The sequence below is a fragment of the Taudactylus pleione genome, unplaced genomic scaffold (genome assembly GCF_031769625.1).
Source record: "Taudactylus pleione unplaced genomic scaffold, aTauple2 ptg000685l, whole genome shotgun sequence".
NCBI classification, from domain to species: domain Eukaryota; kingdom Metazoa; phylum Chordata; class Amphibia; order Anura; family Myobatrachidae; genus Taudactylus; species Taudactylus pleione.
Genome location: NW_028285087.1, coordinates 2,666,457 through 2,693,505, shown reverse-complemented (window position 1 = coordinate 2,693,505; position 27,049 = coordinate 2,666,457). Strand labels below are relative to the sequence as shown.

Sequence of the window (27,049 nt, the reverse complement as noted above, 5' to 3'; positions counted from 1 at the left end):
CAAATGGTGGGTACATTTACTTATGGACCCAGCTTAATAGAAATCCACAATAAAATATTACTCTCTTACATACACTGTGATTTCAGTGTTCAAATTGTATACAGTTGAGGAAATATCAGGCAATTTCGTAATGTTTTAATAGAATAGCTCTACAGAGGTGCAGGGTGCTAGAATGAACACTAAGATCATGTACTATGACAGCGAAATGGTATTTACTTAGTCAAGTAAGGAGCATTTCAAGCAGAATTGCAATTTTTCCATGCAAACCACATGATAATAAATCAGACAAGTCAGACGCTCAATACAGTTACCCCTACGGTGGTCACCTCTGAAGGTTTTCAGTCTCTCGATGTCACCCAGATATTTAGTGTCTAGTACACTGTTAATGTGAATGAGCAAAATAATGTTCAAGGTATCAATTGCTCAAAGTTACAAACTTTAGGGTGCGTTTCTTCTTACGAAGTCTTTGGCAATGCTGACCATTTGACCAGGGATATCTTTTTATGAAGTGTTTTGGGATACTCCTCTCGCTAACATCAATTCATTCAGCTGTAGCAAAGCCGCACTGATTGTTAAGAAAGCCAGAGACCCACTTAATAACCAATTTAAAATACATAGCAAGCCAGTTAAAATTCTTAAACCAAGTATATTATAACTCTGAAAATAATACTGCTCTAATTCACATCATATGTATACAAAATTGCTAAAGTGCAGTGTTATAGTAAGAAAAAAAGTATATTTTATCTGCCAAATTCAATAAGTCTTTGAGTAATTATATATAAATGATCACATCACAGTAAGGACACTTTCTCCTAAATAGGACATTCAGGTGAGCAACTTTATAGATAAATTCCTATATTCACGGGTAGTAACTCCCTACGCATGTCATATTACTAAATACCTATAATAGCAGCTATACATATGACTCTTATAACAACAACTCTTTAGTACCTACTGTATCTACTGTATATTGACTTGAATGTAACAATAGCAAACATTTCCATACCTCTCACTCTAAACTAGAGTCGAAGAGTCCTGCCTCGGGTCACTTTTGGGACTCTGAAAAGTGTGCGCTGACCCCCGTGTTTTGGTTTTGGATCTGGATTCATCTTCATGTTTATGTTTTAGTTTTCCAAAACCACCCTCAAGTGTTTTGGTTTTGGATCTGGGTTTTTTTTTTTTTTAAATGACAAAAAGTTTTTAAAAACAGATAAAATCATGTACCTCTTGCAATCCAAAACCCGAACTTCCGATTTAAAATCCGAATTCCAAACCGTGGGAAGATCAGAGCCACGACTCGGATTTATTCAGATCTCTTCAGGAGAACAGAGCCGCAAATCGGATCTGTCCGGTTTCACAAAAATTGGGGTGGATTCGGATATCTGGAGAACCGAACCGTATACTTCTATTACAAAAAACTAATCTTGGTTTTGGATTGCATGTAAACAGGTCCTAATAACAGGATTTTAGCTGTTTTTATCAATTTCAAAATAATCCAAAACCAAATCTGTACCGAAACAATGAGGGTGGTTTTACCAAAACCAAAACACGCAGGTCAGCGTGCATCTCTATTCTAAATCCTGACTTCATCCAATCAGATGCTAGCAGAATAGCGTACATTTTCAATACTCATTTGATTATCTAGGTTCATTCAGTACTGTTACATGTAAAACAGTAAACCACCTACGCAAAAGATGGAAAGACAAGGTTTATACCAATCATTAACTCTACTGTTTTGTTCAATTCTTCGGAAGTTTGAACATCTGAACAACCTCAGCTTTACACAGTTTGGAAATCCGTCTCCTCCCCTCCCCTCTTCTTCAACTGTACTGTCTATAGCAGTGTTTCCCAACCTCGGTCCTCAAAGCACGCTAACAGTCCGGATTTTAAGGATATCCATGATTGACTATAGATCAGCTAAATCAAATTAACTGAGTTACTAATTAAGTCACTTGTGCTCAAGTTTGGCTATACTTAAAACCAGTACCGTTAGTGTGCCTTGAGGACCGAGGTTGGGAACCTCTGCTCTATAGTGTCCACCAACATGAGATTAAGGTCCCTGGAGCTACCCTGGTGGACCTCTGAGAGGTGACTACAGACACTATGGCCTAATTCTGAGTCACACACAAATTTGGAAGTGGACATAGCTACCAACTTTTAGCGAACTGAGCATGCGTTGCCCGGCTGCAAGTGAGTCGTAGGCATCTCAGTTGTTTCTCAGCGGCAGACGAATGCCCGTTACTGGCTGTTAACTAGGCAGCAAAGAGGCGCTCGCAGGAAACATCTGGTGGGTGTGTCATAGACATGTAGCCAGAGTTATCACCTATTCCGAGTTGTGCGTGTGCTCATAGCACGCCAATTAAGATCGCACCTCCTGCACTTAGCATTGGTTTAACTGTCAGTGATTACAGCTGCTCCCGCTGGCGGAGGACTGGAGTGGTGCAATCGCTTAGAAGCATATGAATTCCGCTCATCGTAGGTGCTTTCCATTGCGTTCGCCTTGCGTGCCACTTAGAATCAGGCCCTACGTGTATGTAACTGCTTATTTAGTTATACATTTTGAGCTCCCTAAATCTAATTTTTAGGGGTCTGGTGGATCTTCCCACGCACAGGAGCCCGCACAGACACTGCAGTATGTAGATGACAAAAGATGTTTCGCAATTTATAAATTGCTTTATAGGATATGAAATTCCCGCAATATCCTCTTTTTTTCCCTATATTAAATAAACGACAGGATATAGGAGTCTATGAACTAAGCTTTAAATGGAGTTAAAGTGGACGGAGATAAAGTACCAGCCAATCAGCTCCTAACTGCCATTTTTCAAAACAGCCTGAGACATGGCAGTTAGGAGCTGATTGGCTCGTAGTTTATCTCCGTTCACTGTATCTCCATCCAAGGCTTAGTACATAGAGCCCATAGAACTCTCCGGCTCTTGGTCAGCCAGAAAGTGTGAAAGATTTCTTGTAAGACAGATGGGTGGTTTTGTTGTGTGACCTGTGCTATGACCTGTGTTATGTCTACGCCCCAGGCTTGGTGGACATCACTGTGAGAGCCGAAGCAGTGACCAGCACACATATCTGCGGTGGAATGTTACCCTACATGCCCCCTAGTGGAAACTTAGACATATTGAAAAGACAACTTTTAGTCAAAGTAAGTTGTAATTGCTGTCTGCTGATCACTGTCACACATACAGGGCCTGATTCAGCAAGGATCGCTAAATGCGATCACGTTTGCAATCGCGTACGCAAGTCTGCTGCGAGAGTATGCTAATGTTTGCAATTGCAAAGCACTCGCATGGACAACATGCAGACGCCCACTTCCCCTCTCGCACATCCGTAATACCATGCAATCCAGCCAAAACATCAGTAACATCAAGTACCATCGGAGCCACTCGCACAATGAAGGCAGGTCAGACCTCACTTTTGAATTGCTAACTTTTCTGTACGCAGTGAGCCCTCAAGCTACGTATGGCATCGCAGTGGCTAATTTATGCACGACCCTGTAACGGCGTTCAAACACACTGGCAAAACCTGCGTTCGGCTGACCACTCCCCGTAACCGCCCACAAACGGCACTTCCTGTCAATCAGTTTACAATGAATCTGTGTGATCTCTGCAATCGCTTTCCCGTTCGCAGTGAGCCGCTTGCGCACGCGCACTCTGATGCATACACACGCGCAGAAAGCAAACATCGGCCATCTGCGTACGTATTAGCATCTGCAATCCTTGCTAAATAAGCCCCACAGTTCTTTATCTAATACACATTCTGCTATTTCAATTTTACAGTATTAACAATTGTTTTGAATCCAAGGTGTAATGTTTTCAGGTATCGACACAGTTCTTTTAAAACTGCTAATAGGGTCCCAGCAAACTGCCATCCGATTTCCGACCGCAACGTTTCAGGCCTGATTTCAGCTATTGCGATATGAGTGCAGTGTCCATAGACACTGCATCTGATCACCATCACGGGTGGAGTTTGTGTGTGACCCCCTCCCTCTATTCATTGCTACGCCTTACTTTTCTCCATTTTAAGCCTGAGCCTTATGTGACTCCTGCGCCGCAGGAGGGCAGACCCCGACAGGATGCGTACCTTCACATCCCTATCTGGGAGCCGCATCAGGCTTTTCTTTGTTTTGCCATCCAGAATTCTAATTATCAGTACCGGGCATTGACATTCGGACTAGCCTCGGTGCCCAGGGTGTTCCCCAAGGTAATGTCTGTGATGACGGTCCACCTCTGGTCACTTGGAGTGACCATTATCCCATACTTAGATGACTTGCTGATCAAAGCCCCGTCGGAACAGATTCTTCAGGACCACATATCTTTGACTCACCAGGTTCTCATCCATCACAGATGGATAGTCAATTTCAAGAATTCTAGGTTAATGCCATCACAACATCTCGAGTTCTTGGGCATGATTCTGGACACAATGTCTCAGCACATTTTTCTCCCAATGGACAAGGTTCAAGATATTCAACAGATGGTCAGAATGGTCCTCGGAACAAAGAGAGTGTCGGTGAGCCTCTGCATCCGCCTTCTTGGAAAGATGGTGGCCTCTTTCAAGGCTCTACAATTCAGAAGGATTAACTCTTGTCCATTCCAGCTGGACCTTCTTTCTTGGTTGGGGTCCCATCTGTCCATGCATTGGATGATACGTTTGTCTCCTCAGACACATATCTCACTGCTGTGGTGGCTTCAGAACCACAATCTCGCAGCAGGTCCGCGCTTCGGAGTTTGGGATTGGATCATTCTTATGACGAATGCCAGCCTCTGAGATTGGGGGGCTGTTGTTCTGGACAACCAGTTCCGGGGACGATGGACGCATCAGGAAGCTTTTCTGCCCATCAGTATCCTGGAACTTCAGGCCATCTACAATGCTCCTTGAGAGGCATCTCACCTTCTCTTTGAACAGGCGGTCAGTCAGACAATGCAATGACTGTGGCTTATATCAATCGACAAGGAGGAACACAAAGTTGCATAGTCATGTGAAAAAGTCAGTCGGATGCTGCAATGGGCAGAGATCCATGCAGAAGTGCTCTCTGCAGTGTTCATTTCAGGGGTGGGCAACTGGGAGGTGGACTACCTCAGTCGTCGAGAGCTACAGTACATCCCGGCAAATGGGCCCTTCATCCAGAGGTGTTTTAGGAGTTAAGCAGCCACTGGGGCAGGCCACAAATAGATTTGATGGCCTCTCGACTCAAACCTCAACTGCCCAGGTATTGCTCCAGTACCTGAGATCTGGCAGCGGAAGTGTCACAACCAGGCACTAGGGAAACCTCTGATGAGGTTATGGACCGGGGGGTTACAAGCTAAGTCTCCTAATTGCGACCAAACCCAGGTTTGACTAGACCTGCCCAGAGGCGTGGAGTCTAACTCACATGGTGGTTTTCTCCAGTGACCCCTCCAATTGGGATTTGGGTTTACACTGCACCAAGTGAGCAGGTCGCGGCCCTCTGGACAGGTACCTGGGAGTGACAGAAGACTGAATATAAATATATATATATACACGGAACACAGGGAACACAAGGAATAACACAAAGGAAGTGCTAGGACTGAAACACAGGGACACGAAGATGCTCTGAAGACGTACTGGATGTGCAGGGATGAAGTACACAAGGATGCCACTTGGGGTGTACTGGAAGTGTAGACAGGACTTGTACTGAACACAGGTATGAAGTACACAAGGGTGCCACTTGGGGTGCACTTGAGGTGTAGATGGGACTTGTACTGAACAAAGGGATGAAGTACACAAGGATGTGTATTTTGTACACAAAGGCGCGGCTCCGGACACACTCTCAGATGACTTTGGGATTTGTACACAGGGATGTGTATTTTGTACACAAAGATGCGACTCCGAAAACACTGGCAGATGACTTGGGGATTTGTACACAGGGATGTGTATTTTGTACACAGAGGTGCGGCTCTGGACGCACTGGCAGATAAATCGGAGATTTGTACACAGGGATGTGTATTTTGTACTCAAAGGTGCGACTTCTGACGCACTGGCAGATGAATTGGAGATTTGTACACAGGAATGTGTATTTAGTACACAAAAGGTGCGGCTCCAGATGCAACGGCAGATGACGTCGGAAAAGTACACAGAGATGCCACTTGTGTCAACCCGGCGGCACAGGCCGCAATCCAGCATCCAGGGTATGCAATCCAGCATACCACTGCTTGTGTTAACCTGGCGGCACAGGTCTCTCACCAGACCACCGCTGCCAAGGCTGCTACATGGACCAAGGGCCGCATCTTGCTCTATGGCCCACAGGCCACAGCTTGCCAAGGCTTACCAGCCCTCGAGTGCTGCACAGCCCAAAGGACGCATCTTGCTCTATGGCCCACAGGCCACAGCTTGCCAAGATTTACCAGCCCACAAGGCTGCTGCACGGCCCAAAGGGCACATCTTATCTCACTGCCCTCGGGCCACAACTAGTCTAAGTCTACCAGCCCTCAAGGCTGCTCCATGGCCGCAGCTAGCCAAGTGTTCCAGCCCTCAAGGCTGTTGCTGGACTCTCTCAAAGATATACTCGAATACTAATACTCGCAGACAATCCGTGGCCACTTTTACCGGATCTCTTCCGAAGGTCCATTTGTCTTCCCCAACTTACTGCGGCTGCGTTTAATGGGGTGGCTGTTGAAGCCGCGATCCTGAGATGCAGAGGTATTCCAGAGTCGGTGATTCCCACCATGCTCCGTGCTTGTAAACCTGTTACAGCCGCTCACTACCATTGTATATGGTGCTCCTATGTGGCTTTGTGTGAGGGCAAGGGTTCATTCCACCTGCCTCGTTTGCTTCTCTTCCACCAGACAGGGCTGGTTGTAAAATTATGGTTGAGGTCGCTCAAGGTCCAGGTTTCTGCCCTATCGATCTTTTTTCAGTGACGGTTGGTCCTCATTCCAGAGGTTCAGACCTTTCTCCAGGATGTCCTCTGGGTCCAGCCGCCCTTTGTTTCACCTGCGGCCCTGTGGGACCTAAATTTGTTTTTGTTTTTCTGCAGTCGTCATTTTTTGAACCCTTGGAAGAGGTAGACCTTAGGTGCCTGTCTTGGAAGATGGTTCTCCTGCTAACCCTGGCTTTGGCTCGTCGAGTTTCCGAGCTTGGAGCTTTGTCTTGTTGGCCTTCGTACCTTGTTTTCCACGATGAACTGGCGGAGCTCCGTACAAAACCGACCAAGGTGGTTTCGGCATTCCACATTAACCAGCCAATTGTGGTACCGGCCTTGTCGGATGAATCTGGATCGCCTAGTTCTTTGGATGTTGTTCGATCCCTACGCATTTATGTGGCTCGTACAGCAGCATTGCACAAGTCAGATGCCTCCATGTTAGAGGTGTCTCCACACTGCAGCGTTGACATGCAGCCACCTGGTCCACTGTACAAACTTTTGTTCGGTCTTACTAGTTTGATACTTTTGTGGCTGATTACTCGTTTTGTCCGCCATGTTTTGCAGGTGCCTCAGGGCTTTCCCACCCAGGGGGAGAAGAGGGGACTCTGGTGCGTCCCCAGTGTCCTAAGATCCAGTGTCCCCTAGTGGATGAAGGAGAAAAGAGGATTTTGATACTTACCGATAAATCCGTTTCTCCGATTCCACAGGGGACACTGGATGTCCACCCAGCGCTGCTTATCTGCTACTTGTCAGTTTGCTTGGTGTACTGCATGTATTCTGTATGACATGTTGTTTGTTCTCGGCTTTGGTCGTTGTTCTTTGTGTGTATTCCTTCTCCTCACTTTTGGTACTGTCGCTGTTTCCATCTCCTCTCTGCTCAGTTTCCCTAACTGGGGGCTGATGAGGGATAGAGGGGGAGGAGCCTATCACACTTTCTAAATTTAAAGTGCCAGCTTCAACTACCCATCTATATCCCAGTGTCCTAAGCTCCAGGGTTCCCCTGTGGAATCGGAGAAATGGGTTTATCTGTAAGTTACAAAATCCTCTTTTCTGAGAACGCAGCCCAGGCATGCTGCGACTTGGGGGAATCTGCGAGCGAGACCGCAAGACCTGTTCTGCATCTGCGCAGAATGGCTCCTGCACAGATCTCAAACAATCAGATTAGTACATAAACCATCAAGTTTACGTACTAGAGTAATCTGTATCAGGGCCATGTTCATCTTCACGGCCACGCACATAGGTCTTTCAGTAGTGGAAAGTGCGGTAACAAAGGCTAGAAATGCTCAAGTGATTGTTTTAATAAAGTCACTTAAAACGTGACAGTTGCACTTAGAATTGAAATTTGTACCCAGCTACACCTCGGGAATAGGTGGCTCCATGGCAGCACATACTGTATAGAAGATCGTTTGAGTGGTGGAAAGCTGTAGACAAAATAACAAAGGCTTCAATTGCTTGTTGTTTTACTTAATTTAAAACGTAATAATTGCACAGCTGGCAGGCAGAGATCATGAAAGCCCAGAACATTCAAAGCTGCCATTGATAACCGATGTTAACCAGATCAAGGGTTCCTTTGCTATGTGTTTCGGAGATTTTGCCTGTCAGGAGGTACAAGAGTCGTACGGATGATGATGAACCTTGCCAGTATGTGTTGAAAAATAAACAATGATGAAAATAAAAAAAGAAACGTATTCCCTTCCAAATATAACAATTAAAATAATAATAATAATTAATAATAAATATAACTATTAATAATAATAACAACTATTAATATAATGATAATAATAAATATAATAATATAATTATAATATTAATAATGATGATGTGCACTACTGATATCAGTATACCTGGCCGCCTTAAAATAAACATTTTAAGGGTATGCTGCCACTTTTAGAACTAACAACTCTAGAATGCTCTGTCATCCAGGGTCAGCCGGGACATGTAGTGCAACTTGAAAAAACACTCTGCATTTAATTTAATACAATTTTTTATTTTCAATAAATGCACACCCAACCCTCATTCGCCACTTTATTACTCACTTAATTCCTGGGGTCCTCCTCTGAGATCCATGTAAACAATCCAAACCTCCTCCATTGTATAGGATAATGCCATCTCAAGATGGCATTACCGAGCGATGCAAGCAAAACTTCGCCATTAATAAACAGACCTATAAATCGGTGTATTCAACAGAGTTTGGCAATCTGAAGCACTGAAAGTTGATGGTTATATTATTTGTATGTTTATGGGGAAAATCCCACTGTCTTTCTCTAACCCAGTACCTCTTACTTCTGTTCCCCAGCCCGGGGGTATCAGGAAGGAGATTACACAGAATATGTTCTTCTGTCTGAAAGGTATAACATGGTCCATTTTCATCGGTGGAGGGATTGTGGGCATGTAGGTTTTACAAATTATTTAAAAAAAATTTAAATAGGTAGTCAATCTGGGGCATCACAATGGTTTTATGTTGGGGGTGATTTAATTTTAACGCTTATGGTTTAACAGAATAATGCCTTTCTCTATGTCTAGCTTCCAATGAAAAAATAACAAGAGATTTCTCTGTGAATATTCCAACCGTGTGGGTGCAGCACACTGAAAGTGCCTATATCTCTGTGATGGGTAAGATTCTCAGTACATACATTTCATAGGTCAGTACACAGCTGTACGCGGTCCAGCTATCCGTACTGTGGGTCAGTTTTGGCAACGTGACAGGTGACCAAGAAGCACTATTTCTGCATCTCGCACAGGAGTGTTACTGAGTTCATGAACGTCCATATTTAATCCTCACTTAATAAATAACAACTGAAATGATAAAAATTTTCTCTAAACCACTATCGCAAACAGCGAAGCAAACTCCCCACTAGTAGGCAATGACTAAAACACAGTAGAGATGGGCCACTAAGCTCAAACCTTAGAGCATTGTTAGACAACCTTTAAATAGAAATTCTGTAATGCCACTACCATTAAAACGTATAGAAGCATTTACAAGAGTAATAAATGAGTACTAAAATGGCCTCCATCGTGCTCAGGTTAGGTTGATCATTTGTAATATGGGGACGTAGACATGCTTCCAAACTTTGTTCTGTCATTTGACTGTGAACAGGACTAACTGTGGCAAGGTTCACTCACCAGAGGCCCAGGCTTCACTGGGTATGGAGGTTATCTTGTTGGAGGAGGCCTAGTACATACCTCCCAACATGACCCTCTCCAGGAGGGACACTATGCTTTTGTCCTGGACTTCCCTGGTAAGAGGTGGGGCTGCACGCAGTTCAAAATTCAAATAGGGGAGCCACACCAACAGTCATTTCACATGCTGCCAAACATCACTGGCTGGGACTCACTGGCAGTTGGTGAGACTCCCCTATTTGACTTTTGGACTGTACTGCAGCCCCACCTCGGGAGCCTCCACCAATCATAAATTACCAGGGAAGTCCAGGACCAGAGCATTGTGACGCTCCTGGAGAGGGTCATGTTGGAGGTATGCTAGTATGTAAAAAAAGGTCTCCTCTGTGAGGGTGGTGGGGGGAGGTGGAGCAGGAGGGGAGGAGCAGTGCATTGTGCATATTGGGAGAGGGACTGAGCCCGCAGGGGTTTGCAGAGCAGTTTGAAGTGCCTCCTTGTGGCACTAGTGTTATGGGCTCCCTAGGCCTGCCTTGCAGAATGCTACAATACTTCCTTTCACTTTTATTTATTCAGTGACTGATTCAGAGGTGGATGCAGTAGCTGCTCCGACTGTGAATTTATGCTAATGCTATAGCCGATGGGCGGTCTACTGAGAAGTCCACCACCTGCAGCTGTAATACGCTGCAGTGCGCAAATAGTCGCACCATAGAGCAGACATCGGCTGCACCAGCGAGCATTAGAGAAACCCAATGGTTACACAGAATGTTCGATGGTACATAGCCACCGGTGCCAGTGGAACTGCGATTTCCGATACACTCCCTGACACTGGCATACCTCGAAACACCTGCTGCTATATTTCATCCCCCATGAATACCCATAATTCATGATTCATTCAACACTGCCTGAGGAAGTGGCCAGGTGTTGTGAAACGCGTCACAATTTTAAGTGAGAATTTCATTTTTCTTTTAAGCTACATTTTTAAGCCTGATTTTTTAAAATTGTGAAACTGTATTTTCCTATTTTTTTTTTAATTATTTGATTTTTTAATTATTCTTTAAACTCCTGTCTACAATAGTGAAAATGATTTTGTTACTTTTCAAATTTTGTTTATCCATGACAATAGTGACTTGTAGAATGATGTCATTAATCTAACTAATAAATCATTCGATTATTGATTATCAAATTTTTGTTGGGTCATCCCTTTGCCAATCGCAGCCCATATTTTTATGTTTGGATAAGAGGGTGTTTGACCATTTATATCATAAGTGCTGACGCTATCTTTAACAGTCCTATATTGCCCAGCTCTCATTTATGGGGTGTAAGGGACTAGTTTTGCATAGCGGAAATGTCACAATAAAGTTTTGATTTATAGAGTACCCTTCTCAGCGCAGGAGATACTCCCCTGTTTTCAATTATATTCCTATTGTGATAAGTTGGGAATCCCACTAGTTCTCCTTAGGTCACAGAGACTGGTCACCCGTTGGTGCTGCCCCTTATGCCACTGTACATAAGGACACTTTCATTGCTTGTGCTGGGTGCACTTACAAATGCACTTTTCTACCAAACGGGTCTAAATTAATATACAGGGATAATGAAAAGCACTCATACCAAAACCAACACATGTAAGAAAACTGTCCCGATGTCTCCTCACACTCTTTATTTATTTCTGTGGGTAATATACTGACTCAAATGGCTACCAAAGGGATGTCATTTCCTAGTAGTCTGGATGGGCATCTGTGGTTAAATCATCAATGGCATTAAACCATCCATTGGGGAACCAATTGGTGGTTTGCACCCATTGATGGCCATCATTGCTATGGGGAACAGAATGTAGTGGGCCAACCAGGAAGGGGATGGGCTTAGTGTGACACCAAGGATGGGGTTTAGCTCTGTGCCCCGATGCTGAGAAAAATGGAACATCGCCACCTCACAGCCATAAATGGTAGAGAACCACCGGATCTATATCATCAGTGACAAATCCATCCACCATTACTGGACAACCATCAATGGATGTTAACTATCCATGGTTGATGGTCAGCCCTACCCAGAAGTCTGTTAACCTGAACAGATACTTGACACCCATTTAATTAATATTATTGGTCTTGCTTTAGTATATTAAGTATGTCTCCAAAACAATATCTATAAGACTGTATTACTGTTTATAGTCAGGGGTGTATTTATAATGGGTGCAAGATGTGTGGTGCACACAGGCCCCTGGGTCCAGGGGGTGGCCCGCACACCCTGCACCCATACTTTTTTTTCATACTTACCTCTCCACGGAGTAGGGCTGCTGAAAAAGCCTGGAAAATTTCCACTGTGGCCATTTTCCCGGTGTTTTGCGCATGCGCAGCAGGAAATCACCTGGAAAATGGCTGCCGCACCATTTACCAGGTGAACTGCGCATGTGCAGTAGATTCCGGGCACACTCTAGTGCCCAAATGCAAACAAAGTCTCAAGCGCTCCAAGTGTCAGGGATTGTACCAGTGTTATGTGGCCAATAGTAGATTACAAATAGTATATAGTCTGTCTCAATAAACAAAAGTCCTCTTAGCAAAGGTAAATATATGAAAGTTCCAAAAATACTCAGTCTTTATGGATAGTGGTACTCCAAAATGCTTGTATTCTTCCAAAGTGTCTGGTTATTTCACTTCTTACTGTAGTGGTTCCTCGCTATGGCTCTCCTTCCCTTCATATAGGTTCTCAGTCCCAATATATAGAAGATACAAAAGAAGGGATGCCAACATAGCATAAAACCATAAACATTTATTGAAATAGTACAGATAAAACAGATGGCCGCGTACCGTTATAGACCTTTTAAAAAAGGTACAATGTTGAACATATAGGGGTATACTGCTCCCCGTATAGAGCACTACCTTTCCCAATGTAGGTACTTCTCAGTCAGCAGTCACCATCAGAGAAAACACCAACGCGTTTCAACCCCTCAATCAGGTCTTTATCAAAGTGTGTGATGAATAAAATAACCAGAACTTATAAAGGGTACCAATATGCCCAACCTCCAAATCATGGGTGTGGCTATGAAGAAATAAACGCTGCAACTTACACAAATTGCTTCTTTAAAATAATTCACACTTACTTCGTATTCCCTGCAGGATTGGACAGCTCCGTTCAATCCTGTATGTCAGTAGCGCTTCCTCGTGGTGCGTTCCACCTCGTGGAGCGCATCACCTGACTTCCTGTTAGCAGCCTGGACTTGTAGTTTCATGATGCGTTCCACCCATCTGGAACGCATCACGTGGGTGGGCATGTACATATGGCGTATATGTCGGCCCAATAGCGCTAGTGTTACAGGCGCTTCCTTGTGGTACGTTCCACCCTGTGGAGCGCGTCACTTAGCTTCCGGTTCCCATGGAAATTATGTACTTTACCTATTTGGACCACATCACCTGGTCCCATCTAGTATATATGTATATATACAAGGTCCCGACATTGCTATTAAATGAACACAAGTCCAAGGTGCTGATACTTCTAATGTACATATGTATCATTCGTTCTTTGTATAATGTAAAATTCCATATATAATAATTGATGATCGGATCCTAGATGTAGACCTAAGGTATCCAATATAAAATCTCAATGCACATATACTAATACTAAATACTCAGCGGGTCCACTGTTGTACAAAATATTGCATGATGGCATAAAAAAACAAAATACAAATATATATGTACAAATTAAGAGGAGATCCCATTAAAATAAAGTATAAAATCATACATAAGATATACCATTAGAGAAATACTCCATAAAACATAATGAATAAAATGGGTTCAGTAAAAGGTCTTAAATACATAAAACAGAGAGATAAAGTGATAAAAAGATAAAATTGAATATAATAAAGAAGTCTCATAGGAACCATTTCAGTTCAAAATCTGCATTCAGACCATAAGGTTCCAATGTTTTGGCCTCTTATATTAATCTCATCTCTGCTTTGGCTAAAAATATTTCTGTGTCCTTAGTGCGCCAATTGCCCTCTACCTTTTTTACACCTATAATATGTCTAATGCCCTTCACAGAACTCTGGTGTATCTCCTGGAAGTGTTTGGAGACGGCATGATTGGTCACACCCCTCCTAATATTGCGCAGGTGTTCAGCCCATCTTTCACGTAATTTTCTTGATGTTTTGCCTATATACTGTAGGCCACATGTGCATTCAATAACATAAATGCAGTTAATACTATTGCACGTCATAAACTCCTGAATTTTAAACGATTTTTTATTTGATTCAAAAGTCTCCATTTTAGTGGTCTGATTAGTATGTGTGGTACACACTAAGCATGAACCACACCTGTGGAAACCTGTTGTTTTAATGCGACCAGTTATTTTTTCTGGTACCGCGCTTTTAACTAATTTATTATTTATGTTTGGGGCCCTCCTGTATGTGAATATAGGTCTCTGGGGTATGATTTCTTTTAGAATCGGGTCCAGTTGTAAAAGATACCAATTCTTTTTGATGATGTGTTCTATGGCTCTATATTGATTATTAAAAGTAGTAATAAACGGGAGTTTGGGTTTTTTGTTCTTTTCATCGGCACTTCTGTAGTGTAACAGGTCACTCTGTGGGATTGTTCTCATATTTTCAATGGTATTATCTATATTTGTAGCCTCATATCCCTTCTGAAGAAACTTCCTGTGCATATTCCCAACCTGTTAATTAAATACATCAACCTTAGTACAGTTCCTTCTTATTCTTTGTATCTGGCCTCTGGGAATATTATTGAGCCATCTAGGATGATGATGGCTGTTTGTACTTATATATGAGTTGCTATCTGTTGGTTTATTATAATTTTTAGTAGCGACTCTATCATCTATTTTATAAATTATTAAATCTAAAAAGTTCACTTCTCTCTTATTAATATTAAAAGTTAACTTGATATTAAAATCATTACTATTAGGAATATTGCAAAAGTTGTTAAGATCCCCCTCTTCTCCATTCCAAATTAAAAAAGATATCATCTATGAACCTAATCCACGTGATTATATTATCTAAAAAAGGGTTGTTATTCCATACAATTTGGTCCTCCCACCAGGCCATGAATAAATTGGCATACGCCGGTGCGACTCGACTACCCATAGCGGTACCTTTCTTCTGGATATAATATTGTCCATTGAACCAAAAATAGTTATTCATCAATATAAATTCTATAGAGTCTTTAATTAACTCAATTTTCTCTTCACCTATAGCAGATGTTTCTTTTCTTAGTGCATATTCTACTGCCTTAATCCCTAATTTGTGGTCTATGATAGTATATAAGGCAGTAACATCTGCCGTGACCAAAAAACACTGCTCAGTTATTTGAAGATCTTTCAAAGTTCTAATAGTGTCAATGGTATCTTTAATATAAGACCTAGTCTTAATGACTTCAGGTTGTAAAAACACATCAATAAAATGGGCAAGATTAGATGTTATGGAGTCTGTACCCGCAATTATGGGCCTGCCTGGGGGATTTATTTGGTCCTTATGTATCTTTGGGAGTATATAAATGACCGGGAGGACTGGATGTTCTTTAATTAGGTATTCTTTCTCAGATTTAGTAACAATACTTTTCTCCTCATACTTTAAAACCAATTTAATAAAATCTTTCTCGATTCTCTCCGTGGGGTTGCCTTTTAGAGGGTGATATGTGTCCTTGTCTCCCAGTTGCCTCATTATTTCCTGATTATATTTCTCAGTGTCCATAATGACTATGCCTCCACCCTTGTCCGCTGGCTTAATAGTAATATTGCGATTTTTTTCTAATTGTTGCAATGCACTAAATTCCGCATGTATTAAATTGTAAGAGTTATGTCGTTTAGCCTGTAATTTTTCAACCTCTGTGCATACAATACGGTTAAAACTTTCTAAAAAACACCCCCGGATAAAAGAAGAACTACATTTGGATTTAGGTTTAAAAGAGTGCTCAACTCCATTATACTCTTCATTGTCCTTTTTCTGGCTAATGAAGTATTTTTTCAAAGATAAGTTTCTAACGTATTTTTGTACATCTATATATGTATCAAATTTATTTAATTTGTTCAATGGCGCGAATTTTAAACCTTTTTTTAATAGGTTTAATTCGTCCTCTTTCAATTCATGTGAGATTAAATTGAATATCTTAGTGGAATTGTCTTCCTCCTCTATTTGTGTTGAGGGTGGTAACATAGTTCTACTTTTATTGTTTTTACTTCCTTTCCCTCTTTTTCCCCTGTGTGTTCTTTTCTTTATTTTACTGGTCTCCTTCCCCTTCTGTTTCTCTCTAAAAAATCCTCCCCATCAAGTGCTTCAAATCTATTGCAGGTGCGTATCTGATAAGGAGTGTATTGTGCAGACCTTATTCGATCTTCCCTCCTTCCTCTATTCCAATTTGATTGCTCGTTATAATCCTTACGTAAATACTCCTTATAATTGTATTTTCTTCTCTGGTCATATCGTCCCCAGTTTTCTTCCCTATCATAATTTTTTCCATATGGTCTGGCAATTCTCTCTACTGCTGCTGTCAGTTCGCTGACGGCAGCCGGGGAGAGAGGAGGGGGCCCCTCCTCTCTTAATACGCCCCTGTGTATAATACAGGGAGTAATGATTTTCAGCATGACCAATGTGGCTGCTTGGCATGGCAAGCCTCTGCAATAACTGGTGCCACATGTGCCAATACCCCTCTCCCTCCCAGTCAAGCATCGTAATCTAATTTTTCTCATTTACATAAATTTGTAACTCCCGATGTCACCTTTTCTGTGGTTTTTTTTTTAAATTTACAAACAGGTGCTTTGCTGGATGACGATTCAGCTGCGTTCATTCTCATATTGATGCATATTTATTTGTTATATGTGTTACTGTTTTTAGAACATTTTTATATTATTTCCACTTTCAGCTGTATGAACTTTGTTTGTTTTTTTTACTCTAGAATGCATGTGACAATAATGTAAAGTATTTTAATGTTTTACGTACTGAAGATAACTATGTGTGCGTTGTGTGTGTAACTTTGTCTCAGGTGACATTCTGGGGTCAACATTGAAAAACCTGGATAACCTCATCACCATGCCGTATGGCTGCGGAGAGCAGAATATGTTGACCATGGCGCCCATCATCTATGTGCTGGATTACCTAAAGTCCACAGGGCAGCTGGGCCAGGCACAAAAAGAGAAGGCCATAGGCTACCTACAGAGCGGTGAGATGCCCCTATAGACACACATGGGTTGTCCTGGAGATAGCCTCTGGGCAAGGGTGGAACTACATTTATGTCACCATAGCAACATTTTGAAGGGGCCGACAATGCTTACAGAGAGATGCCTCTCTCCTCAGCGGTGGCTCATTTTATGCCCCAAAGTAGTGCCCTAGTTCACATTATGCCACACAGTGCCCACAGTTGATATTATGCTAATTTATATTGTAGTGCCCCAGTTCACATTATGCCACACAGTACCGATGTGAGCTAGCTGTAGGGGAGGCAGCCCCAGAGGCAGGACTCCCAATGTTATAGAGTGTGCGGAAGAGGGTAGGGAGGTGTTGGGGGGAGAGCGGACTGAACCCATCGATGAAATGTGCAGAGACCACAGCTTGTAACTACCAAACCTCTGTTCTCGTCCTCCCCCTGCCTGTAGGGACAGGCTCCTTCTGTCTGTGTGCTGGGGTCAAGGTGAAGGGGGCGGCCGGGATCCTCTCTCTAGTAGCTCATGCGGTACTCTGTAAGTCCAGTCAGCCCTGGGTGCCGGGCTGTGTAAGAAAAGTGATGAACAGGGCACCTACTGTACCTAAAGGCCATGGGGAGAAAGCTGCCACTGTGCAACCATTACAAGGCCCACAGCTTAATGGGACCCTCTTTGCCTGTCAAGGCTCCATGTTTTGCATACTTCAGAGCCAGACTAAGTCCCTGATGGTAAGCCGTGCGCAGTTTGGTCGTATATTCTGCTGCATTACATGTTCGGACATAGGGTCTGATTCACTACCATACGCAACTGCGATTACGCGTGCAATTGGATGATTTTTGCATTCTGCACATGCATAGCAGTGCGAGTGAGCGAACTAGCTATTGCGAACAGGAATGCGATCGCAGAGGCTACACAGGCCCATCGCAGAGTGATTGACAGGAAGTGCCGATTGTGGGTGGTGATGGGGGGGGGTTGTCGGGCGCACGCAGGCATGCCAGTGTCGAAGCTGAGTAATTGGCTGAGACAGAATCAGTTTAAAATTAGATTGGAACAACGCCATCTTGCGAATGTCCACAAGACACCATCTTAAAAATTAGATCTGCACGACGCCATTTTGCTGATGGCCACCCAGCGCCATTTTAGAGAAACTCACATTTAAGTACATACGGCGATGCTATTATTAGCATCATGCGATCGCATATTTCACCATACCCCATACACATTAAATACACACAGTTGCGCTGTTAACATGACGCACATTAGCGAATGCATAATATCCTGCATGTGAACGCTGTTTATTAGCTTCATGCATACGCATCTGCCCCAAGTTAACTAGCGTCTTTTCCCAAACCCCTCATACTTACACACTGCATACTCACGTAAAAGGTTCCATAGCTTCAAAGTGTAATATTCAAAGTTTATTCATTTATTACTAATGTTGTGAAATAAAGACTATTTAATATCTAAGGTTTAGTACATGATAAGCAAACCGTGTTTGGTGTTGTACTGATCTACTCTGTCTCAACAGCTTTCCGGTATCATCGGTGAGAAGATCGCAACATGCATTCTCAACTTATGGACTGTAGAGAGTTAAAACACTAAAATGTACTTTGTAATGTTAGCAGCTTAGATTTGCATGCAGCAGGAAATAGGAGACAAAAGGCTGTCGGAGGCTGATCTGTGTCCATTTGAATCAACCTGTTAAATGTCCTGTAACAGATACACCGTGATGGAGAACCAATGGGATCCCAACAAACCTCCCTATTGTATAGTCTATTTCTGTAAGGGTATAAATGTGTGTTCTGACCCCCAATCTGGAGTCTTCTTGCTGATGCTGTTGATGGAGGTTTCTTGTTGATGCCGGTATCTGGTCCCAGACCGTGTGCGTATGTATAACTGTACCTTGGGTCTTTATAATTTCTTTGCGCTATTAGATCACACCGTATAACCTACTGTTTTTTATGTTGAATAATAACCTTTGTGCGTTGGAAACACATTTCTCAAAGTCTGAAGGCATTTATTTACTGTATGACTGCGTACGCAAATAGCGTAAATTGTAGGAGGTAAAGGCAGGATTTAGAAGGTATAGGTTGGAGCGTATAGAGGTTTAAACTCAGTGGGCCTGATTCAGAGCCCACTGAGCCGGTTACCACCCACAGCTTATGCGAGCGTCCATGATGATGGTCGTGATGGTCAAGACCATTGCGACCATCGGGCTTGCGACGAGACCCTTGCGGTAGGGTCTCGTGGCCACAAGCCCTGGAGTGCTTTTGGCTCTATCAGAGCCAAAAGCACTCCCACTGACATCACTAGTGATGTCAGTGGGGCCAGCCCCAGATGGTAGGCATTCCCATGGGCAGCCACGCCCCTGGCACACCCACCAAAGGGGGCGTGCTGTCACTCACCATCAACAGAACGCCCCCTTTGGTGCGAGACCCGGAGCGACGGCTTGGCCTTCGCTATCCGGGTCTCGTGCATGCGCACGACGGAGCCGGCTCCCTCATGCGCACTGGGCCAACATCGACCCGCTTGCGAGTGCTCAGCGCTCGCGAGCGGGTCTGAATCAGGCCCAGTAGCCTTAGTTGGGGGCTCGTTGAGTGAGGTCACTTACCAATTCACACGATAAACATACGGTTATCGATCTCTCACCGAAGGGTGGAGTAGTGGCCACACGCAGGGCTCACCTGCAACCACTTGATGCTGAGAGATCGATATCCATTATCGGTTGAGTCAGGGTACGCTGACTAGAATCCAGGGACAAGAAAGAAAACAAGTTTGTTTTCCTTTGTTGATAGAATTGCATGCTAAAAGGGGTGCCGCAGTACTGCATACACGGCTGGGTCGCATTTTTGCGTACGCAGCTAAGGGTAAGAGTCATACGGTTGTGTAGTAGTCGCATTATTGTGTATGCAACTAGTCGCACAATAGTGCATACGTATTTCCGGTTCTGCTGCCATGTGTTTAAACAAAGCTGTTGAGATTACATTATCAATTGTTGCCAATAACTGGGTTAACGTGTATTTTTCTGTGCAGGAAAAAAGTGTGTAAGTGTGAGTATTTGTTTAGGGTGTAACACGGGACCTAAATGTTAAGGGTATCGTAGGACCCTTAAGTGCTAGGTGTAACAAATGGCCTAGTGACTCGGCAGCTTACCGTTTACTTTACACAAGGCAGGTGTATGTGTTGTTATTTTTGTTATGGTTCGGCTCCCAGTGTGATTATAGTATTCAGTAAACGGTTAGGCTTATTTCAGCACTATAATTGAACCGCATGGTTTTGGGATAAACTGTGATTGTGAACTGGTGAGAGGGTGGACAAAATCAACTGGAAAACAAAGGGTATTTATTGCCCCCTAGTGGTTGAAAGTAGTCAAAAAGGGATTTCTGCGTGGGAGCAGCTTTTCTTCCATAGGTGAGTGGAGGCGTCTAGAGGTCTTCCATAGGGCTCGTGGATACACCCTTTTTCCAAGGCGTCCGCAGGTAAGTGAAAGTATCTTGACTGTCTTTCACCAGTTTAAATCTTTATTGCAAAAAGGAAGGAGTTATCCCAGGATGGGAGCCATGCAAACAGTAGAGATGTTAGACAACGATGTGCTGCTAATGGAAGCGCCGCTTGGATCAGCACGTCGTATTATGCATACTAAGTATGGTGCTTATGCAATTAGGTACTGTGACATATGGTTTAAGATGACGATAAAGAGTGTAAGGCCGTTTCCCAGAATTGGTAGTTTTGATAAGGATGTATTGAACAATGTCCGAGATCACATCAGCCTGGTGCGTTCTCGAGTGAAAAAGGAAAAATACAACGAAAGTTTAAAATTGTGGCAGCACGAAGGGGATGCATGGCTTAAAAATGTGCAAGCGACACAAACTAGCGTTGCGAACACATTACCAGAAAGTACATCCGCAGCGCTAAATTGCAATGCTTGCGAGCCGCGAAATAGCGTGCACGTGCAGCAAGGTAGCGTTGTGGAAGGTATTGCCAGTGGTTCACATGCACCACCGCCATCTTAGTTATTGAAAAAACCCATAAAAATGTAACAAGTAATTTGAGTAATTTGTACCCTCTCTTAAGTAACCATAAGGAAAATGTTTATGATGTGGATAATGAGCCTATTGTTATGTCTGCCATTTCCCATGCTGTACACATGTTAGATGCTGCACCACGACAAGCACAGGTGGTGCCACCATCTCCATCAGTAACAGTACAGGAAGTGTTATCATCCTCTGCACCCATAGAGGAAGTTGTTAACCCTATACGTTGCAGTAACAGACTAAACCCCCAGCCAGGTAATAAGGTCAAAAGTAGCAGTGCTGCCGGTCTGCATCCCATCCGGACAATAACTGTTCGGAATGGGAATGCGGATGCGAACGGAGTAGTGCCCACAAGGGAAGTAGTAATGCATTGTCCTTGGACAAGAGCAGAGCTAAATTCCATCATGAATGATTTCCCCGATTCCAAAAAGGAATTAGCCAAATGTCAAAGATTTTTGAGAAATTTGGGTAGTTCTCGCGAACCAACCAACAAAGATTGGCGGGTGGTGTTAAGGGCCTGTCTACCACGCAATATCGACGTGACAAACTTTATCACGGATTGTGTATTGGATGGAGATGTTCCCTTAACAGACGAAATTAACCAAGGTAACATTTCCTGTATTGTAACTCAATTGGGTGTATATTTTTCAGTAGTAGTTAACTGGAACAAAATTTTCACCATAAAACAAAAGGACAGTGAATCTGCAGAAGATTATTGTGACCGGGCTCTGCAGGCTATCACCCAGTACACTGGGTTAGAAGATATTAAAGATAGCACTCACCACAGGGGAATGATTGTCACTATACTCATGGATGGTCTTAAAGAGAACCTAAAGACCCGGGTTCAGACCTCATAGCCTGGCTGGAGGGGAGTCACAATAGACACCCACATAGAATCCGCAATTGAACATGATAAGAACATCTCTAAGAAGAGAGAGACCCAGAGCGAGAAACTAATGGCTGTCAGTATTCAGGCTCTAGAAGGAATGACAGTAACACCACAGCCAGCAGACACACCTGCATCTACACCTACATCTGCACCTGAACAGTTACAAGTCCTCACTAATCCCACACCACCACAAATGCAGCCCTACCCCACTTATCACACACAGCCACAGGTCCCATACTATACACAAACCCCATATCTCCCACAATATCCTTTCCCTCAATATCCTTACCCATACCCACCACCTTTCTCTCCTGCTCAACCTACACAACAATCCTTTCATTCATCCAACCCATGAAAGTGTTTTAATTGCAACCAGCCAGGACATCTAAGTAAAAACTGTACGGCAAAGAGGGTAGGTCCCCCTAACCAGGGAGTACCTGGATATCCCCATAAAGGATATATGCAGAGACCAGCAAATATCCAACAGGCACCAGCTCCAATTGTGGCCGTTAATGCTTTATTGGAGAGTGGGAGCCAACGCTAGGGGTCAGGTCATACCTGTAGTCTACAGATAGTCAGGTTAACGGGAAGTACTAGGGAAGAACCGGTAATGATGGTTGATGTAGCTGGTACTAAATATCCTTTTCTTGTAGACACAGGCGCGACCAGGTCAGTGATAAAATCTCCCGTAGATTTACAGGTAACCAACGAGACAGTACCAGCAATGGGCATAATGGGTAAAGTGCAACATTATCCTTTAACAAAACCCACAGAGGTTACTATCGGGCCGTTGCATACCAGACATTCTTTTCTCCTGGCAGCAGCGGCTCCTACTATCCTACTGGGAAGGGATTTGTTATGTAAGATAGAATGTGTCATGTATTGTACCCCTGATGGTGTATTTTTAGATATCCCAGAGAGAGTTGCACACGAGGTGAGGGATATGTTGGACACTCCCCAAAGGATAATGTATCACTCTACCAGTTTAAGTGTAAATCCATCCCAGGTAGATCAAATGTTATCCCAAATTCCATATTCACTTTGGACCAAGGATGGACAGGACACTGGATTAATGGCAAACGTAAGCCCCGTAATGGTAAAATTAAAAGGCGGTAGGCAAGCTCCAAAAATTCCCCAGTACCCACTAAAACAGGAGGTAGAATTAGGGGTGTATCCCATAATTGAGCGATTGTTACAACAGGGAATTTTAGTTTGTACAGCTAGTATAGCCAACAGTCCCATCTTTCCGGTAAAGAAGAGTGGTGGGAGGGGTTATAGGCTGGTACAAGACCTTAGAGGTGTTAATAAGGTGGAAGAGAGCCAATTTCCCGTAGTGCCAAATCCAGCTGTCATTCTCATGCAGATCTCACCTAATGCAACCCATTTCACTGTCATTGACCTCTGTTCTGCTTTCATCTCTGTGCCTCTCCATCCTGACTGTCAGTACCTATTCGCTTTCACATACAGGGGTGTACAATACACATGGACACGATAGCCCCAAGGTTTCATAGACAGCCCCAGTATCTTCTCCCAGGCCTTGCACGACTCTTTACAATCTTTTCAACCTGCCAATGGGTCTGTTCTAATACAATATGTAGACGATTTATTGCTATGTTCTGATTCATTTATGTCATGTTTAAATGATACTAAACTTTTGTTGCTTCACCTCTCGCACACAGGACACAAGGTTGCTAAGGACAAACTACAGCCGTGCCAATCCAGAGTAAAATACTTGGGACACTGCCTAACTCAGGGGTTAAGACATCTCACAAATGACAGATCCAGGCCATACAGAACATGACACTGCCGCAGAACCAACAGCAAATTCGTACCTTCTTGGGAATGTGTGGATACTGTAGAATGTGGATCCCAGGTTTTTCTATTTTGGCCTTGCCATTACAGGACTTAGTTTCTTCCTCAAAACCCGACCGTGTCATACACACAGAGGAATCAGAGCAGGCTTTCCTTAATCTTAAGGATAGTCTGACAAAAGCACCTGCATTGGGAATACCTGATTATGAAAAACCTTTTGATTTGTATTGTACGGAAGCCGATGGTTGTGCTGCAGGTGTCCTCACACAAAAACATGGTGATGCCAGTAGGCCTGTAGCATACTACAGTGCCCAATTGTACACTGTGGCAAGATCACTCCCAACATGTTTAAGAAGTGTAGCAACAACGGCTCTATTGGTGAGTAAAAGTGAGGACGTAGTATTGGGCCATGATATGATTGTCTATACTCCCCACACTGTACCTGCTCTGCTGAACTCTGCCCAAACCAGACACGTCTCTTCAGCTAGGTTCACCAAATAGGAACTAGCTCTAATAGCACCTGCAAACATCACTATTAAACGATGCAATACGCTGAACCCAGCAATGTATTTACCATATGTACAACGTGGTGTAAAAAGTGTGGAAGGAGACGAGGTGCTGGTGGGAAGTTAGTTCAGCGGACATAGTGATGTACATGATTGTATGGAATATCTGAACCAGACCTTTACTGCACGACCTGACATACGTGACACACCTTTAGAAAAGGTGGATGTGACATTTTACATGGACGGGAGTTGTCATAGACAAACAGACACAGGTTAATTATGTACAGGTTATGCTGTTGTAAATAACACAGACATCACAGAAGCTGAACCCCTTGGTCCTCCTCACTCAGCCCAGGTGGCGGAGTTAGTAGCACTAAAAAAAGCGTGTGAATTGGCAGCAGGCAAATCTGCTAACATTTACACTGACTCTAGGTATGCATTCGGAGTGGTACACGATTTTGGAGCTCTATGGCGTCTGAGAAATTTTATGACAGCAGCAGGCACACCAGTTGCACATTCCAGACATATAAAACAATTAGTAAAAGCAATCCAACTGCCCAAAACGGTGGCAGTAATTAAGTGTAATCATGTGAAGATGATCCGGTGTCACTGGGCAACAACAGAGCAGATGAAGCTGCAAAATGGGCAGCAGGGTTAAAAATTAATATACCAACGGAACAGATTATGTCTTTTCAAACAATTGATATGCTGAAATTAATTGAGATGCAAAATTTGTGTTCAATCCAGGAAAAGTCAGTCTGGAAGTCCAAGGGATGTGGGCAAGAGTCCTCCGGGCTCTGGAGGGACAGACAAGGTAATTCAGTAGCCCCCAAGGCATATTACCCCAGCCTGGCTGAGGCAGCACATGGTCTGACTCATCTGGGAAAGCAAGGTATGTGCAAATTGGTGAGAGCATACTGGTGTGCACCGGGTTTCTCTTCACAAGCAGAAAAGAGAGCAATGTCCTGTCTGACCTGCTTGAGGAAGAACATAGTGAAAGCGATCCCTACCGAACCATCCCACATTCCACTGACTGACGGACCTTTCCAGGTAATACAAATTGATTTTATCCAATTACCACCCTGCAGGAATCTCAAGTATGTATTAGTGTGCACTGACGTGTTTTCCAATTGGGTTGAGGCCTACCCAGCGGCCACTAATACTGCTGCGTTTACTGCCAAGAAAATTGTACAGGAGTTTGTATGCAGATACGGTATCCCTAAAATTATCGAGAGTGACATGGGTACTCATTTCACAGGTGATGTTTTTCAAAATATGTGTAAACTGATGGGTATTAATAATCAACTTCACACCCCTTACCGACCGCAGGCCAGCGCCAAGGTGGAGAGGATGAACGGGACTATTAAAAATAAGTTAAGTAAAATCATGGCAGAGACTGGACTAGGATAGCCAGAAGCATTACTGTTGGTCCTACATAGCATAAGGACCACTCCTAGACCCCCTCTAAATCTGTCCCCCTTTGAAATACTGTTTGGTAGACAACCTCATTTGATTATAAGTCCACAGGAAGACTTGAAGGGTAACAACGAGGTAACTGTAAGGTATCTTATATCAATGAGTAAACAGTTAAAACAGCAACAGCAGAAACTGAAATTGTTGTCACATGATATGCCAGAAACTAACTGTCATGATGTTGAACCTGGAGAATATGTTATGATCAGAAATTTCTTGCGTTCAGGTTGTTTGACTGATCGGTGGGAAGGTCCGTACCACGTGCTGCTGTCGATTACCACATCTTTGAAGGTGGCTGAGAGAGATACCTGGGTCCATTCCATTCACTGCAAAAAGGTCAATCAACCGGTGGAGAAACAAAGCGGAGACAAGGCTGATAACTTGGACCTGTCGATCGCGAGCTTGTTCCGGGAGGATAAAAGGTTGTAGTGAGATACCTGAGCTAAAAGAAATTTGCAGGTCCATGTTGTGGCGATGGACTGGCCTGCTGTGTTCATTTTCATATTCTCTTCCAGAGTTTTCATCATTCTGGTTGGTTCTGGAATTTCCGATTTCTGTGACGGGGGACCGATAGAGGAGATGGGAGCTGATGGCAGTGTTGATGGAGTGGAGTCAGGAGGAGGAGTGCCATGCCAATCAGGGGAGTGTCTGACCAATCTTAGTACTGTAATTGTTAAGAGAGCTGCTATTCCAGATACTCGGGGACGGTGTGGAGGTTTATCGTCTGAAGATTCCTGTATTTGTGATTTTTTGGGTCCCTAGTTGATGAGAACTGTATCCAACGGTGCCAGCCTAAATATAACCCGTACTGGGGTGGGTATCCTTTAGAGGATTATCATAGCATGGTAGGCAAAGTATAAACCAGACTGATTGTTGGGTGTGCTCACACGTTCCACAGGGACAGCATAATGTAGGGTTGGTGCCATTTCCGCTGAATATTACGGAAATTTTAGAATTGTAAAAAGGGAAAACATTGGATGGAAAATTCCTCTCATCCAAACCGCCTCATTTCAAACTCTATCAATTCCAAGTAGATAGATCACTTTTGTGTTTAAACATAACCAACCCAAATAAACCAGGGAGTTGGGAAGTGACGGGGAATAATCAGACGATGACCTTCTCACTGAGAGCTGATAATGAGTCTATGAATCATGATCTGTTACGTTCAATTAGATCTAATGGGAGACACTTT

General features: G+C 43.4%; 1 protein-coding gene across 1 annotated transcript in view; it reads left to right on the top strand.

Moving 5' to 3' along the window:
• LOC148477861 (alpha-2-macroglobulin-like protein 1) overlaps positions 1-27,049 on the top strand; it is a 173,707-nt gene that overhangs the window by 104,344 nt on the left and 42,314 nt on the right. The window contains exons 23-26 of the mRNA XM_088456079.1: positions 3,030-3,151; positions 9,183-9,234; positions 9,410-9,499; positions 16,987-17,163. Coding sequence (XP_088312205.1) covers positions 3,030-3,151; positions 9,183-9,234; positions 9,410-9,499; positions 16,987-17,163 — 441 coding nt within the window. The remainder of the gene's footprint in view (positions 1-3,029; positions 3,152-9,182; positions 9,235-9,409; positions 9,500-16,986; positions 17,164-27,049) is intronic.